At 40.2% G+C, this 18,429-nt stretch overlaps 1 protein-coding gene and 1 long non-coding RNA gene across 4 annotated transcripts in view; one reads left to right on the top strand and one right to left on the bottom strand.

Annotated features, from left to right (window-relative positions):
* The window catches only part of LOC144207155 (uncharacterized), a 43,558-nt gene extending 35,744 nt beyond the window's left edge, over nucleotides 1-7,814 (bottom strand). The window contains exons 1-2 of one of the 3 annotated variants that reach the window (XR_013328588.1): nucleotides 6,216-7,814; nucleotides 1,848-1,951 (exon numbers count right to left, since the gene is read on the bottom strand). This is a non-coding gene — a long non-coding RNA (uncharacterized LOC144207155). Of the gene's footprint in view, nucleotides 1-1,847; nucleotides 1,952-5,050; nucleotides 5,290-6,215 lie in introns of those variants that run through there. The other 2 variants (XR_013328587.1, XR_013328589.1) reach the window with 2 other exon arrangements.
* On the top strand, nucleotides 5,299-7,851 carry hs3st1 (heparan sulfate (glucosamine) 3-O-sulfotransferase 1). The gene is made up of 2 exons (XM_077732425.1): nucleotides 5,299-5,536; nucleotides 6,248-7,851. The coding sequence occupies exon 2, from the start codon at nucleotides 6,352-6,354 to the stop codon at nucleotides 7,222-7,224; it is 873 nt and encodes a 290-aa protein (XP_077588551.1). The 5' UTR covers nucleotides 5,299-5,536; nucleotides 6,248-6,351; the 3' UTR covers nucleotides 7,225-7,851.
* Nucleotides 7,852-18,429: the final 10,578 nt, after the last annotated feature.

Below are 18,429 nucleotides of genomic sequence, written 5' to 3'. Positions count from 1 at the left end.
CGCATGTTGTTTACTGATTGGCGGTTTGTACAATCGATAAACTGAACGTAAAGACGGGAGGATTATTTTGTGTTGCAAATTGGGATTGTCTATTTAAGATATCATTGGAAAAGTCTATTAAAGCAATATAAAGTGTTTAATAATAATTTTTCAAATGATGCAGAGTACTGGATCAATAATGATGAATGCAAAATTGATGAAACCACAGAGGTGTCACATCTTTACATTAAAAATAATCTGTTTTAGAATCAAATTCAAATGAAGAGTTTTGATGTATAAATAATTTTCCTGATTTTCCCCTTTTAAATCAATACTACAATTTTCTAATCCATATTTGCTTTGTTTTTAGTTCAAAAATCATTTTGCAAAATCTAAAAATCTATTAAAAAAAAGCTAAAATAAACATAAACATTGGAATATTCAGGGCTTTTAATCCAGTTCATTTAATCCATTTATAAAAAAATAAAATCTATATTATATCTAAAATGGTCCACGTGAAATCAAGTGGACGTTAATGCGGCCCGCAGTAGTATATATGTAATATGTAATAAAAAATATATATAGAGTTTATATATATATATAATATATATACACGAGTGAGCTGCCATCCATCCTCGTCCCAATGTGTGCACCTCCGTGTCCGCACTGTTATTGAGCAATTATGGCCATTGATTTTCTTTCTCCTCCCAGCAGGCGTTTGTATGACAGCTGGCCTTTCTCCTAGCCCTCCATGGACTCCTAACTGTTGCCCTATATTATCTCAAACATTTGCGCAGTAATGACACACACAGAAACACACACCTTTCCTATCAGCACCCATTTTTCACTCCAACCCCAGGAAAACCACACCACAATTCATTTTTTTGTTTAATTTTTGCACCAAAGCAAAGGCAAACACAATGCTAGAGCAAAATCTTTTGCACACGCCTCCCATTTTCAATCAACGCACCACAATGACGGATGCAGTTGACAATAAGAAACTATTTTTCAGCCCCATAACAACAGATTCTAACAAAGACTTCAGTCCACAAGAACACAGAAAAAATGATTAAAAAATGACAATTATTGATTTAAAAGGGTGAAAATTAGGAAATTTTATATACATCTATACTCTTCATTGGAATTTGATCCTAGAACAGAAAGTCATCATTGACTTTCCTGGGCCACACAAAATGATGCGGGGGGCCAGATTTGGCCCCCGGGCCGCCATTTTGACACAGAAAAATGATTGAATTCCTTTGATAGCCTTTAACAATCTGCTTCATGACAAATATATTTCCATTTGTCATTTTCATCACACATCCACAGTTTTCCATCTTAAATAAACAACTACACTAACAAAAAGACGTTCTTCAAGTCAGTGGATTTTTCCAAAACGTTACTTACAGCCTCTAATCCTCTTTTTTTTTGCTAAACTCCAAAAAAAATGTGTTTGATTCACACCTCCACACGCGAACAGCCCGTCAAGATGAAGAGCAGTCGAGTAAAATATTCCAGCGGTGGTGACTGTGTCAGAAGTTGCCCGCTAATCCTCTAAGTGGAATTTTTTTTTTTGGAGGGGTGGTGAGCAGTGCACAAAAAAACTAGATGTGTGCGTAGAAAACCTGTCACACAGCATCGCATAACACGCTGATCAAAAACTGGCTGTGGTAAGCCTTTTTTTAAAAATATTTTTTGTGCCCATCTAGGCAAAAGATAAGAGTAAAATGACTTGTGGCCAGTCAGGGTTAATCCCCCTACCACCAGTCATTATCCTCACTTCTTCACCATGGAAAGTGTGTATAATGACGTCCATTTCTAAAGATTTGCACCTCTGCAGTAATTACGGATAGACAGATTCCGCTTACCTTTATTTAAAGTGTTTGGTTATAAATAGTAATCCCCTGGTGGCTGTGCTCAGCCCACATGAAGTGCCGCTGCATCCAACTCCAGAGTGTTAATGATGTTTACACTACAGAGAAGAAGAAGAAGAACGCTAGTGTCAACAAATCACATGCTTATTGGCTGGAGCACCTTTCATAATCTCTTTGCTTAATTGGGAAAGGTCAGAAAAGAGGTGAGGGATGGATAGACTTGGTAAACATGGCCGTCGGCGGAGTATTTGTCGTCCCTCATGTTTCTAGGTGGTATTGATTGTGATAATACTGTGGACGGATTGATTCCAACTTTGTCTGTAATGTGAAGTAATGTGTTTCTGCGAATTTGGCGAGAATTTGTGGCCTTGTCGTGACTTGTTTAGAAGACTTTTAGTTAGCACAATGTGTTCTCAACGTCTGATGATAACAACAAGAATGATAAAAGATGAAATGGCTCATTTTGGGGAGGCAACCGTCTTGCAAAAGAACATCTAAAAACACAGTTGTGTATTGCTGAAATCCTAAAGCCCAATAGAATATGATACATTAAAAGAATAACATGTTTAAAATAAGTAGCGTGCTATGTATTTTCATTAGATTGTCTTCTAGATGATACAAATGTCGCCATTAACGCGGTCGTCCATATTGCCCGAAGCAAAAACCGGCCCTACTGTAAAATAAACAAAGACAGCCACTCTAACATAACAAAAAAAAACTAGTGTGTTTATAAGTAAGGAAGTGGGTTTGTCGGATAGACCGCCAACAGTTGCATGCGACTGGTTTAACGGGTTCTTGGAAACAGCGCACATCATGATCGCCCATTCTTTCCATTTTCCCACGGGAAATCCTACAAAAAATAATCAAGCAAAAAAAAAAAACTTTTACTGAAGTAACATTTCTTTATTCCGAATTCCTCTGTATGAAACAACTATGTAAAAAGTATGAGTGGAAATCATCACACAAATATCCTCAATGACACTTCATAAACTTTGACAAAAAAGTATTTTTGGGCATTTATTTGTTGTTAAAATCCATAAAGTGAGTATTTTAATAATGGAACAAATTGAACTCATAAGTCAAAGTGCCACTTTTTTCATTCAGATTGCAGAATTTTCAACAATTGAACTATTATTTAACAACAAATGGATTACACTGTAAAAAGTTACACATTGTAGCATTTACGCCACATGAATATTAAACACGCCATCTGGAGTTCAACGATGACAAAACCGTCTCTTAATAAAACGAATGCCTTTGTATTTCAAAGCGACGCGCAACAATACATACAAAAGCCTCCACCTTGAACCCCCACCCCCCCAAAAAATACTGCATTTTCTCTCGTGGTAGTGTGTGACTGAGCAGAAAATAAAGTACTAGTGTGTTTTGCTGCAGGCTTGTGCACACTTGAACAAATACAAACGGAAGAACACAAAGGTCAGTCGGTATAGAGCACGTTATTCTCAAGGCAAGTGTCCAAAAAGATCTCCCTTTGTGCTTTTAAAATGTAAACAAAGTGATGACATATGACTTCATAAAAACACCCCCAATTCTCTCCTGGCTTGGAGAAAATGGCAAGACATCACACAAAAGCCACCACTGCGGCCACAATGGAAGGAAGTACACAACAAATGGCCTTTAATGTAGTTTTCCACTACCCCAATGAAGCCAAACTTCTGCCATATTTTACCAACGACTAGCTATATCAAAACTAAAACACTTAAAAGTGGTATTTTTTTGCAAAACAGCAGCACCTACTAAACCACATGTGACAAAGTGGCGGCCCGGGGGCCAAATTTGGCCCGCCGCATCATTTTGTGTGGCCCGGGAAAGTGAATCATGACTTTCTGTTTTAGGATCAAATTCAAATGAAGAGTATTGATGTATATTACATTTTCGCATTTTCCCCCTTTTAAATCAGTAATTGTACATTTTTAATCAATGTTTTCTGTTTTTAGTTCAAAAAACAATTTGTACAATCTAAAAATATACAAAAAAAAGCTCAAATATACATTGTTTTAGATCTATAAAAAACAGAATATTCAGGGCTTTTAATACAGTTCTTTTAATCCATTTATAAGAAAAAAAATCTAAATATTATATCCGGCCCACGTGAAATTTGACTTTAAGCGGTCCGCAAACCAACCCGAGTCCGACACCCTTGTGTAACTAAAGCAATAAAAAAATCAAGCCTCCCAGTCAAACCACCCACAGCCTCCCAGTAAATAAATGTAATATGGATGATTGCCCACAGCGTAGAAACTGCATTCACATTTGGTCCCCGTGCGTATATAAATTCATATTCATGGCGCAACGCCCTTAAGCCCTGGTGCTTGCGTGTAGGGAACACTTTCCTCAAACACCTCTCACAATACATATTTACAAAGCCAAAATAATAACATTGCAAACCGGAATGTTCCTGTTCTAGCATATATTCATTGGCGTCAATGCAAATAGTGCCAAGTTTAACACATTTTTGATAGTGTTTTGATGAGTGGTTAGCGTGCAGGCCTCACAGTGGGGGGACTTGGGTTCGAATCCAGTGTGGAGTTTGGATGTTTTCCCCAGGCCTGCGTGGGTTTTCTCTGTGTACTCCGGTTTCCTCCCACATTCCAGAAATATGCATGCTAGGCCGATTGGACACTCAAAATTGCCCTTAGCTATGAGTGATTGGTTGTTTATGTCATTGTGCCCTGTGATTGGCTGGCCACCGCCTCTGGCCTGAAGTCAGCTGGGATGGGATCCAGCACCCCCCGCAACCAAAGTGAGGATAAAGTGGTTCAGAAAATGATGAAAGCAACCATTTATACTATGATTTGGAGAGATACAGCTTAAAAATATTTGGGATTAAGGACATAAAAACGAATGCAAACTTTTCGAGTACACAGTTAATGCTACATTATTATACATATTTTGTTTATCTGATGGGTTAATCACTTTTTCTAAAAGGTAAGACAAGTTTGCTAGCTTCCTTTACACAAAGTTAGTATCTTTATATGACTGATTTGATTCGGATATGTTCGGGATATGTTTGTTTGTTATGTGCATTTGTCCACCATTAAACTAATATGCTTTAAAACTGAAATCGCGTCTGCTAAATGAGTAGATCAAAAGATCAAAACGCTACAGGATTGGACTTAGCCCCTTTAACGACTCAAAAACATTATAAAATAATAAATAAGGCTTATCTTTCTTACCTTTAATGATCATTATCGGCAGCCGTCTTGAGAAAAACAGCAGGTGTTTCACCATCTACAAAATTGCCACGTTGTACATTTGCGTCATTTATCTATTTTTATTCTTTTTAAACTAAAGTAGTTTTGGTTTGATAATAGGCAAGAGTTTATTTTTTCATCAACGATAAAAATGTTAGATTGTGATTAATATACATAGCAGATGTGCTCCGTCAATCCCACGATGTTTTGTTATTGTTTGTCCCAAGGGGGCGTGGCCGTGCACGCGAGAGAGAGGAGAGAGAGAGAGAGAAAAAGAGAGAGAAAAGGAGAGAGAAAAAGGGAGAGAGAAGAGCTGAAGAGGAGCAGAGTAAGCACTCCGCCGGAGGAGGCTGGCTCTTGAGCCTGTCAAATGTGGCTTTTCTCGGCTTGATCGCACGAAGGAGAAAGAAGGACACACGAAATGCATTCTTCTTCTTGACGACTTGAGTAGGAAGACACATACAAAAGGTAGGAGATCTTTGCCAAAAAGACACCATCTTTTTGACAAGTGCTTTTCTATCACCGAGGCACAACTTACTTGAATGTGTGTGTGAGTGTTGTGTGTATGCAAGATTTATAAATGGGTTTTGGAATGTTAGTTTGGTGTTTGCTGGGATTCGGGGTGGTCCGGAGTCAGTTGGGATAGGCTCCAGCACCCTCTAATGAGGATGAAGTGGTTCGGAAAATGAGATGAGATGAGTTTGGTGTGTGGATAGGGTAGTGGTTTGGAAATTGGTTTTGATAGTTGGCATAATAATGTCACTGGGGTTGTAATTATGTATTTATGATTGATCTTAAGTTTTGATCTTTTGCATTATTGTAAGATAAGAGATTTGTAAAAAAAATAGTCCCACAGTCTGTTCAGAATGTATAATATCATATTTGCTTCTCCTTAAATGTTGTGGTTAAAAGTATTTTTCCCTATTTGTATATCTCAGAAAAAAAGTGTCTATCAAAAATGATTGGTGATGCAAAAAAGGATGATTTAAGATTAGAAAATTAGAAAACAATATTGCATTTTTTTTTACTAAATCCTAAATTATCTGGTTATCTCTGTAATGCATTTCCTCTTTTTTGTATTCTGGCAGCTTCTGACTAACTTTGTAATTGGTATTTGAATAGAATAAAAAACAAAAAAATCTGTTACCCGTGTGACACGATACATTGACTCCCTCGCAGACAGTCCCGGACGACTCCACGCCGCTGCCCGACCATCTTTCGATGTGGAATCCAGTTTCTCCGCTGTCGCCAGGCTGAAATCCTCCAGGCTCAGGACCTCGCTCATGGCGGCCCTGCTTCTCGGGCTGCTCCTCTTGGCCACGCACTCCCCGAGCATCCCCTCCTCCTCCACGCCATCCACACCCGCCGCCGCCGCTGGGACATCTCAACGACTCCCGCGCGTCATCATCATCGGCGTGAGGAAAGGCGGCACTCGGGCTCTAATCGAGATGCTGAGCCTGCACGGCTCGGTGGCGGCGGCCCAGAACGAAGTCCACTTCTTCGACTGGGAAAGCCACTTCCAGAAGGGCCTGTCGTGGTACCTAGACCAGATGCCCTTTGCCACCCCGGAGCAGCTCACTGTGGAGAAAACGCCGGCCTACTTCACCTCAGCCAAGGTCCCCGGGCGGATCCGGCGGATGAACCCGGACGCCAAGCTGCTCCTCATCCTCAGGGACCCCACGGAACGCGTTCTCTCCGACTACACGCAAGTCCTCCACAACCGTCTGCGGAAACACAAGCGCTACCGACCCGTGGAATCCGTCCTGGTCAAGGATGGACGCATCAACTTGGGCTATAAGGCACTCAACCGCAGTTTATACTACGTGCATATGCAGAACTGGTTGCAGCACTTCCCCCTGGAGAGCATCCACGTAGTGGACGGCGACCGCCTGATCAGGGACCCTCTACCCGAGATGAGGCGGGTAGAGCGCTTCTTGAGGCTGGAGCCCCAGATCCACGCCTCCAACTTCTACTTCAACCAGACCAAGGGATTCTACTGCCTGCGCCAGCATGGTCGGGAACGCTGCTTGCACGATTCCAAGGGCAGGGCGCACCCCCGCGTGGCCCCCGACATTCTGCAGAAACTCTACCGATTCTTTCGTGCGCCCAATAGGAAGTTCTTTCAGATGGTGGGAAGAACGTTTGACTGGAAGTAAAAGAGGGACGCTGAATCTAATTTTTTATAAAAATATTGTATGTTTGTTGGATGACATTTTGGAATCAAGCTTAAAAATGCACTCTGACCTTCTCATGGAAGGACTTTGACAGTTTCAGCATTCTCAAGTTGAAGTACTTTTTTGGGACAAAACTCTTCTCTAACAAGGACTACAACAGTTTTAATATTTTTTCCCATTATTTTAGGATGAGGTCAGCGACACAAGAACTACAAAAGTTTTAAAAAAATGTCCATTAATTTAGGATGGGGTTAGTAACACAACAAGATCTGCAAAAGTTTTTAAATTGTTTCCATTGATTTAGGATGATGTCAGGGACATTTTCTAGTTGACTTAAAATTGCCATTTTCATGCTTTTCAGAGTATAGCATGACATTTTTTCACTGTGATTGACAACTGTCAACATCCAATCAAATATAATGGTGTTTCCCTGCCATTGACTTCCAATCCAGATCAGAAGATTTCCACTAATGGCAGCAAAATGAATTCAAAATCAGCCTATGTGTGGCTCCAGTTTGTTTTACCTAGGTCTACAATGTCTTCTGTGTCTGTCCTACTACTGTAACCAAGGAAATTTCTCAAATATTAAATAAAGTTCTAATCTAATCTACTCAATGCGCGACTTTAAAAGAGAAGAACTGGATGAATGCCCTACTCTGAATTCCAATGTAATATGTTATATAAACGTATATTAAAACTGCGACTTGTGCAAAAAAGCACACATTTGTTGAACAAGCACATTTAATAAAATCCATTTTTGTTCCATTCTAAAATTTCCTCCCGAAATGGAATATTTCAAACTTTCTCAAAGATGGACGCTTATTTCCTGAACAACGTTTACACAAAAAAAGTGTGTTGTTATTGTTGCTATCTCATCAAACGCCGCTTTATTTACTGAGCTGAATAAATATATATGTATAAATATTTACTGAGAAGGACATTGGCTTGCTGTGATGGCTTCCTTCAACAAAGATCACCTTAAACTTCTTTATGAGATTTTATCCATTTCATTTTAATGTCTAGCACACTTCCGGAATTGCAGCTTGACGCATTTTGTTTGTCCAAAGCATACCTTACTGTCAGCTAACCCTCATTTGATGAAAAACACACGGTTCCAGGCCTGGTTTATGCCCATCACGTCACCCAAATATGGTCTCCCGTCTCACAAGAGGGCCTCACGTCCTATTTGTATTCATCTGTGTTGTTGTTTGCAATTTTGCTTTGTTTTTTTTTCCCCTCTCCCGCTCTATGCATTTACATTTATAGAAGTTCAATGTGATCATTTTCAAGGACCACCGTGTGAATTTCAAACACCGGCGGGAGCTTATTTGTGACCTCGGCCACCTTGGATTTCATGCATAAACAAGTACGCGCCGTGAAATAAGTTGCTGTCGACGGGGCGTTAAGTGGAACCTGGAAAAAAAAGAGTCTATGTTCAAGGGCGTGCTCTATTATTGTGTTTTCAAAACTATTTCATTTAAAACATTATGTACGGTGAGTCGAATATTTTACATTATGATCCGATAAATACCCAGGCTGATTTCTATGTACTCTTAGAACCCGGTTACATCATTTTATTTGGTTAAACGTGCTCCAAAATTAAATAAATAAATAAAATCAATGGCAATAGTCTCATGGCCGGTCGTAATACAAATTTCAGTGCGCTTATTGTTGCCCTTTTAAAACACACCCTACAATAACAGCCCTATGCAACATAGCCATTATAAATTCAGAGCCTCTTAATACTTCAGTAATTAAGCTATCGTCCTATGAAATATGAACTATTTCAATCCCCAAAGCTTCGACATGACACTTTTGTGTTCTTCTACATCAGATTAAATGACTAATAATTTTTAGTGACTCATAATTTTAATGACTAATATTCACATCTATGAGGAGAACATTAGATTGTCACTTGAGAAGCCCTCTAAAGTTTTACAGCAGCACATAAAATCAACAAATTAATCGGAGTGGCAAACATAATGTGAGTTCTTAGCCCCACATGCACCATTAAACTGACTCTGCAGGCGGGATTAATGGGGACCCCCAACCCCCCCAAAAAAACCCTTGGCTTAGAACAACATTTTTTCAAGTGCTTTCCGGACGACCTGAGAACATGCAGTTCATTTTTTCTGCAAAAAAAATACTCCTGGATCACAAAATCACTTTAAAAACTGTCAAAAGGTTTGCAGACTTAAAAAAAAAAGCTTTTAAAAGCAGCCAAAGAAAGAAAGACATTTACTCACTCATTTTCTGTACCAATTCTCCTCATCGTTGTCGCAGGGGGTGCTGGAGCCTATCCCACAGTGAACTGAATGCCATCCAATTGCAGGGCACAATGAAAAACATAGTTATTATGTAAACAGTGGATAAATAATAGTAACTCTCACAATAAACATTAATTTGAACAATATTATGCCGTTAAATCAGTCTATTTAAGACATCAATGTTTTGAAATTTGAATTTTATCAACTCACATCTCAGTTTATTTGTAAATAATCTTTTTTTCTGGTTATATAGTCGAGAATCAGGTGACGTCAAGTTGCAGGTCATTTATTTTTGTACTTGTGTTTGACACTTGACTTCTCCAAGTGACTCATATTTGCAGTGTGAAAGGAATAACTAACTTCACTCAAGTGTGACCTGGGGCTAATCTAATGGAGGGGGACTGGCGGGGGGTCGGTGGGGGCTGCCTTCCTGCCAATCCCAAAGATATCACCTTCTGCAAGATGCCACCAAATTCTCCCTCAAGGTGTCACGTGCACAAAAATATGTTTTTTTCCGACTCCCACTGTTATATTTTGCTGCAAAGTGACCTGAAATGTCCAAAACCTTTGCAGTTCAACATAGTTTAACCATAAAAAGCACTATTTTATTCCCACATTACCATAGCAACTGCTTTGTTTGGGTTGTTTTTTCTTCTTCTTCTTCTCTGTCATTAATTCACTGCTGGCAATTTACTGAATAGAAGATTCATTCTAAAGCAAGTGTTTGGGATGCAAATGAAGCTCCGCCCCACTTTGCCAGAAAAGATTTTGTTTGGAAAAACATTCGGAGAGAGAGAAAAAAAAATGAGGTGCTGATTAACATATCAAGAAGAAAAGATGAAGCGAGCCTTCTTCCAAAGCTCGTCACAGCCAAGCTTTTGACAAAGACGTCTTAGAGGAGTGAGGTATTTTAGTCGCATTAATCTCAATTGCGATATTACCTGGCTTTGATTATGCTCTGCTTTTTAAAGAGTTTAAAAATATACTTCTTTTTGAATGGTCAAGCTTCAGCTGTATTAAAAAGGCTTGACAAAAACACAATTAAATTGTGCACTTGATATCTTTTCATGTGGCACTCTTAACAGATTTGAACAGGAAAAAAAGTAGTTTACAATGTTATGTTGTAAGAGGAATGCTTTGTCAAAAATATATTATAATATATGATATAATTACAGATAAACCCCTACTTACAAATGCCTCTAAGTGCAAATTTTCTAGGTTACGAAAGCCCATTATATGCAAAATAGGGCCTCAAGATGAGAAAAATTAGTTGCAAAAACCCTAAAAAGTACATGCATTCCTTATCTGTCATTTTATTTTGAAATTATTTTAACTGGTGCATTGATTTTTGCTTTCAAAACATATACTATGTGTTTATATTTGTGTGCTATCTATATGTTGCATCCCAGTAAGCGTTCTCTTGTTCCTATGCGTTCGTATATAAACTTGTTATTCATTTTGTGACATTAATAAATCGTTTTATGATCATTTTCTCTCATTTTTGTGTGTTTCTTACATTTTTCTCACATGTTGACCAATTTGAAAGGTTTAGTTGCTAAATGAGGACATTTACATATAAAGTACACCTCTACTTACGAAATTTGCAAGTTAGGAAAAAAGTTCTGGAACCAATTAATTTCATAAGTAGAGGTATGACTCTATAATATTATAAAAATAACACCTGCCCTAATGGCATGCCACCTGTATTTGCGTCCAATAGGCAACAAGAATTCTCCTTTTTCACTTTGCGGTGAGGCGAAAGCAGCTCCGAATTTGGGAAATCTATCAAAATCAAATCGGTCTTCAAGCTGCGGCGACGGTACGCGGTGGTGGGGTGTCGGAGGGTGTCACATTAACGTCTGTGCGGTGTCTTGAAGGGTGAAAAAGGAGTGCGGGAGAGGCTTAATGTCTGCTGTCGACTTCTATTTCCCTCTTAATTTCACACGCTGTTGATTCAGCCTATTACGTGCCGCGTGCTGGCCATCCAGTCGCACCCGCATAAGTCTCACTCTCTGTAATATGCTCTTACTTACTTAATGAGGCAGATTTTTGCATGCGACCCCGTGCTCCTAGCGGGTCGTTGGCCAAGCCCCGGGCAAGGCCGCTCCACAAACGTGGTCGGAAATCAATTAACTACAAAAAGGCAAAGTAATATAATATCAACATATGCATCTTTGAAGAGAAATGAGCATTTGCCATGAATTCTGCATGTTGTCTTTTGATACAGTTATATACTAAAATGATAGGATTTGATGGTAACGTCCATTTAACCACTTATTTTACTGCGATGACCTAATTAGGATCTCATTTCATTTAAATCCTATGAAATGTGTTCTAATCAGTGTTACACTAAAAACAACACGATGGTGTTTGAAAAAAAATGGCTCATATTGCGCTGTAATTGCTCTTTTGCAAGTTGTTTAATTGTTTTCATAAAGGAAACAATCTCGTTGCCCTTGTTGTCCTTTTTCAAAACAATACAATTCATATTTTACTTGTGCTATTAAATTGAAAGCAAATCACACAATTGCTTCATCACAAACATAAAATAATAAAAAGTTCTGGGTTCAATTCCCAGGTCGTTCCTCCTTTGTGCAGTTTGCATGTTCTCTCCCCTGGCTTATGTGGGTTTTCTCCGGGTACTCCGGTTTAATCCCATATCGCAAAACATAGGGTTAGAGTTAGGGTTAGGGTTTGGTTAGGGTTTGTTTAGGGTTTTCATTTTTCATTTTTTTTCCATTTTATATTTTTATTATCAGTCAACAGACCCAAACAAATGATGTACACAGGCTGATTTTGTTCATTTCCAACATTCTCATTCATCTAAGACATTCCATCCTCACAGCATGCAATCGATAACCTAAGTGGTCTGTTCTGGTTCTCTTAGAACACACTTTGCCTTTTTTCACAGCGGGGTGCCAAAGCTTAGTTTGGGTAGCGCCAGCCTGGCTTTTGCTGTGGAAATCATTCAAGACTGAACTCGTAAATACAAGACTAGAATTGTCAAGATGCTTTTGAGACAAGCAAACGAGGTCTGCGCAGTTGAAAATGAGATTAATGAGTTCCATATTTGAATTTCTAGGAAGGAAATACATCTCATTTTTTTTAATGGACAAAAAAGGCCTTCTATGTGGAGGATTGTCTGTGTCGGCTCAAAAACAAATGGCACTCTGGGTAAGATTTCTATTCATTTTCCGTTTCACACATCCTCAAAAGTGTTGCAGGGGTGCTACGGCAACATACATTGGTTGCCAGCCAATCACAGGACAACATGAGACCAACAACTGTCCACATTTTTATACTCTAAAGAGTACTACTTCCATCTTGAGGTGCAAGTACTTATGACCCAAATAGTATATCAGATTACAGGATTTTCTCGCATATAAACCGTATTTGTCGCTGAAAAAAATGATGACTGAATCATGGGCACAAATTAGAAGTTGGCAAAGACAAAACAGCATAACATTGCAGCCAATACGGTCATTTATTTCAAAATAGAGAAAAGATAAACAGATAAAATGCTAAACAATATGTATTTTGACATCTATGAATGAAATTCAAGACATTTTTTGGGGGAAATTGTGAACCAGGGAGCGTCTTATATGAAAAAAAAAGTCAAATTCAACCATTCAATGGCAATTCTAAGGGTGCGACTTATACGCGGATGCGTCTAATACGCGAAAAAAATACGGTAATAGCTTCCAACTGGACTGTTATTAACCGGGAGGATTGAGTTGACTCTGAACTGTCATAATATTACAAAAAGTGTTCTCATTAATAGCATCATTTGGAAGCCATGATGCTTTTGACAATCATCGCCCGGGCATTTAACCTTCAATCTTTGTCCTTTGTCCAGTGACGAGTGCTACTAAAGTAAAAACGTGGGTAAATTGTCTGCATGTGTGTGTAAGATCCATGGCTGATTTGAATGGAGTGCCTGCCGTCCTGCCCCGTAGGCAACCAGGGTGACGGCAAGCACGCTCGCTTTTATTCAACTTAATGTAGATGGATTGCTGGCCAGGCCACGGGAGCCCAAACTGGCGGCCGCCGCCAATCCGTGGCCACGCCGGAAGGGAGACAGATGTTCATTCCTGTACCCGCGCCACCTCCGACACCCCCCGCCACCTTTTGCGTTCCCAAATGAAGCATTTCGGGGGAAGGAGAGTCAGGACCGACATACATTGGTCAGGGTATTGCAGTAATTATACAGGCCGGTGCTATTGTGCTGCCCTGATTGGATAATGGAAAAATGATGGAGTGGGGTGGCATTACACATGATGGGGTTACGCGTATGTCGGAATTTGGTGGCGACTAAATATGGAAAAGGTATTTTTTAGAGGAGAATTTTCAGATTTTGGGGGCATTTTTCCCAGTGATGTCACGTATTTAGTAGTAAACTACAAAAGAGTGGTACTATTTGGCAACTCTGGCTACCACTAAATCATGAATGACCAGTATTTTATAGTATACATTTATAAATAAATATTTCCTTAAAGTATTAGGTTAGATCAACTTTACTTTTGAATTTATACTTTTGTGACACTATCCTTAAGATAGCAGATTTGTTGTACTGGACATTTATGCACTATCAAATATAATATATATATATGGATATTTAGTCAGCATAACCAAATAAATCCAGTTTCCTGGCCAATTTTTCCGTCATTATCTCCCTTCGTCGATATTATCGAACCTTCTGTCTTCACTCCTCAAGGTCTTCAAAATGTTGAGCACTTGATAAACCTTTAATGAAGCTAAAATTCTATCTCGGACTGTATTATTCATATCTGTATATCAAATGACAGATGATCTATTTCATGGTAATGGCCTAAACAAAACTTGACGGTTAGTTTCCTCTGCTTCCACTTGATTTATGGAAATAAAAAAGTTCTCCCAGCTACTAACCGGTACTTCACACGAGGAACATTGGTTTTCCGGTCGACGTCTGCCGTGAGCCAGGGCTCTCGCCATGCTATCCATCATCTCCTGACCTTCAGCAAAGTGCCCCGGGCAGCCAGGGCCGGTGACTGATGTGGCCCGGGTCGCCACCTTCCCTTTCTCCTCCCCCCCCCCCCAACAGCAGAGAGACCCCCACTGGATCTGCCGACCCCGGCGTCCGCAGATCGGCATCAGCGCCGGCGGCTTTAATTATTCACGGCGCTGAATCCCAGTCTCATCGGAGAGATAAAGACAAGCTCCCTCAGATCTTATCTGGGTGACATTATCCCATCCTTCTTTTTATATACGCAGTGGATTAAAGCTGGCAAGTCTTGTTCTCACCATTTCGAAAGGCCCAAAGCGGGGAGACGACGACACTCTATTAATAACAAAAAGAACAACCCCAAACAAAACATGTCTTCTTCTTCTTTGCTATATTTCAAGTGAAATGCAACTCGTATCAAAAACACAGAGAAGAAACGCTCACTGAACTCTTCAATGAAAACTCGATCGGATTAATTTAATTATTAATTAATTTAAAAAATAAATATTATAATAATGTATTAAAAATTCCTTCCTTCCACTGTTACATTATAATTGTCATTATACATTCCATTTATATAAAGCACTTTATACTTATTTAAATCGAATTATTGGACGCCCCAGTTTGGATGTTGTGCCCGTTGTTAGCCCTGTGTGGGTTTTCTCCGGGTACTCTGGTTTACTCCCATATAACAAAGACATGCATGGTAGGTTGATTGAACACTCTAAATTGTGTGAGCGTGAGTGGTTGTTTGTTACCTTGTGCCCTGTGATTGGCTGCCCACTGCCTCTAGCTCTGAAGTCAGCTGGGATGGGCTCCAGCACCCCCTGCAACCCTAGTGAGGATAAAGTGAGTCAGCAAATGAGATGAGATCATATAAACTGGAGCCCGGTGATTGGCTGGCAAATAATACAGGATATTTTGCAACTTTTTCCCATAGCTGGCTGCAATAGGCTCCAGCACCCCCACTACCCTTATCAGAAAAACCTCTACAGAAAATGATGAAAAGAGAAATATATCATAAGAACGTACTGGGATAACCATTTTGTTTTTAACCAGGAGATGGTGCTAAATATTTTATTCATATACTCCACACTATATTTGCCTTGGGGCAGATTAACAGATGCGAGGCATCCCAATGTTTCTTTTCGTACGAAGCTACAACTGGATCTTATTTCATAGTGAGCAGCCCGGAACTGATGAGGGGAAGTTTGTCTTTTGGTCGAGGACGAGCGGAGGAGATGTGGGGGGGTTCTGATTGACAGGCCAGTGGGTCGCGGCGGTGAGCGAAGAAGGTGTGGACGCATTTGGGAAGCCGTCTCCCAAGATAAGCATCAGAGCAAATGAGAGGCCAGATGGCAATCTTCCCCGGGAAATGGAGACGATTGTGTTGCAGGTCCAAACCGCAGGAGGGAGGCTGACCTTGTGCTCCCGTCTCGAGCTTTACAGTCTGCCGAAAACTTTCCGGTTGTTTAACACACCCATGATTTTTGTATTCTCCATCATTTCTTCATTTTTCATTCAAATGAATTTCCAGAAATTTGATTTAAGAATATTGCACCAATTCTGAAAACCGAGTGTCTCATTACAAGGTCCTTTTCTCGGATACCCGCGGAGAAGCCTGGGTGGCAAATCCCAAAGTAGCCCAGCCGAGTGTCCGCAAATCCCTCACGGCGGCGTCCCTTTCCCCGATTGGCTCCAAGTTTATTTTCCAGTTTCATCTTTGTAATCTCTTTTGCTTTCATGTGACTCATCCAAAAGCACTTCCCAGGACCCGCTAATCCCAGTAAAGTAGCCGAGGCGAACCCCGCTGCGGGTTGCACCACACTGGCAAATAAAAAAATCCAATTCCAACTGGGTGAGGTGACGGCTTTGGATGGCGAGGTCTTGCCCAAATGAAGAAGAAAAATGAAGGAAAAGAAAATGAAAATGAGGCATTTTTATGAGGCAGGCCCACTCATCAGCCCAATGTAAACTTCTCAGGTTGGTTTCATAATGTCATGGCAGCGTCTAAATGAAAAGACGGGGAGCGAGGACATAAATAGCGGTAGCCATGGGGACAAGTCAGCAAATGATGAGCAGTCAAACGAACAAAAACTGAAATTTGAAGTCGTTTAGCAGCTTTTCGGGGAACGTAGGAAGAGTCCTGAGATGCCCCTCAATCACCGTAACGGTATTTTATGACAATGACATAAATGCCATAATGTGAATATGTACATTCAAACAGGAACCTTTGTGATCCAGAGAAATATAAAAACAATTCATAATTCCATCTGTTAGTCCTTGAGAGCCATCCTCACAATTTAAAAGTATACAACATACAACATGGAAATGTGGGCCTTTTTTTGTCATTTTACTATTTTTAAAGGAGAAAATGTCTCTGAATTGTTTTGACGACATTATTAGTATAATAGAGGACGTATAATGAATAAGAATAAGAATCATAACAATCATCATCATCATCTAGAATAATCGCCATCATCAGTCATCCTCATCCTCATCATCCTCCTCATCTTCATCCACATTTTCATCCTCAGCTTCATCCTCATCTTCATCCTCATTTTCATCCTCATCCTCATCTTCATCCTCATCATCATCATCCTCATCATCATCAACATCCTCCTTGTCCTCATCTCCATCCTCATCATCAATCATCATCAACATCATCATCAACATCCTCATCATCATCATCAATATTCATCATTATCATCACCATCATCAGTAAAATGTTCTGAAAGAAGCCTCGTCTACTAGGTCCATTTTCTTTTACATTTGAGATGAAATGGGCACCCGCATCCCCGACCTAAACCAAGCGGATGGATCTGACGGCGGCTGGATGGCAACCAAATAGCCAAATAATACAAGTCAAGTTGCATTCCAAACCGACGGAGAGCCAAAAGCGTAATGGTCCTACTCGTCGCTGTCCTATTCGTGTCACTTGTTAGCGCCATAAAGCTTTGTCTTGGAAAAATCTCTGGCGAATATAATTAGAGTGGAGGAGAGTGAAAACAAGAGCCGCTCTGAACTCTGCTGCGCTGGCGGAATGAAAGCTGGGCGGATGTGAGACAAACGTCACGCTGAGTTAACGTGACGCCCCGCCGGGTCTCCGGGGCCTGAAGTTGGCTGTGTCACACCGCGGGAGATTACACTTATCCAGCAGACAAGAAAGAATCACACTATTGTCAACAGGAGCACCCTCAGATCTGTTTTTTTTCTGATCTATTTGGCCCTGGAGGCGTCTTCACTGATTGGAGGAGGGCCATCCACCAGCTTGGGCCAAATTGATGCTTTTTAAGGGTCTTTTCGATATTGGAAGCCATGGGGAATGGGGATAGCCAGGCTTGGTTTACAAGGCTGGGATGTGAAACCATGGTGAAGATATTGCGTTGGTTGCCTTCAAAGTAGAGAGCATTGATGATTTCCATTGAAATATTGTGGAATGTATGCTTTGGGTGGATAAAAGTTGGGGAACGTCGGCCCAAGGGCGAGTTTGGTCTCTGCTTCAGCACTACGCAAGGATGCAATGGAATTTCTAAAAACTTTCATTTTTGATGCCCAACAAATTCCCAATAGGAAATTGTCGGAAGCAGGAATTAACTCTACTTTAACTCGATTAAAAAAAAAAAAATCTATATATTATATCTAAAATGGTGCAGCTCACATGAAATCAAGTTGACGTTAATGCGGCCCATGAACCAACCTAAGTTGGACACCCTATGATTGGCTGGCCAATTCAGTGTCCATACCTAGCTGGGATATGCTGCAGCACCCCCTGCGACCCTTCTGAGAAAAAAATAAAATAACTTAAATAGCAGGCCAACATTCACAATTACAATATATTTTGCACCATCTGCTGGTTATAAAAAGTTTGTCCCACTGTGTCCCTACTATAAATACATACATTTTCCGTACCGATTATCCTCATAAACCCCCTGGGGG

The sequence above is a fragment of the Stigmatopora nigra genome, chromosome 14 (genome assembly GCF_051989575.1).
Source record: "Stigmatopora nigra isolate UIUO_SnigA chromosome 14, RoL_Snig_1.1, whole genome shotgun sequence".
In the NCBI taxonomy this organism is placed as follows: domain Eukaryota; kingdom Metazoa; phylum Chordata; class Actinopteri; order Syngnathiformes; family Syngnathidae; genus Stigmatopora; species Stigmatopora nigra.
Note: the sequence above shows the minus strand (reverse complement) of the source record. Positions and strands in the feature narration are given on the sequence as shown.

What these genes read in the sequence shown, in the direction of transcription:
- hs3st1 (XM_077732425.1), top strand. Translation starts at nt 6,352, where the DNA reads ATGGCGGCCCTGCTTCTCGGGCTGCTCCTCTTGGCCACGCACTCCCCG.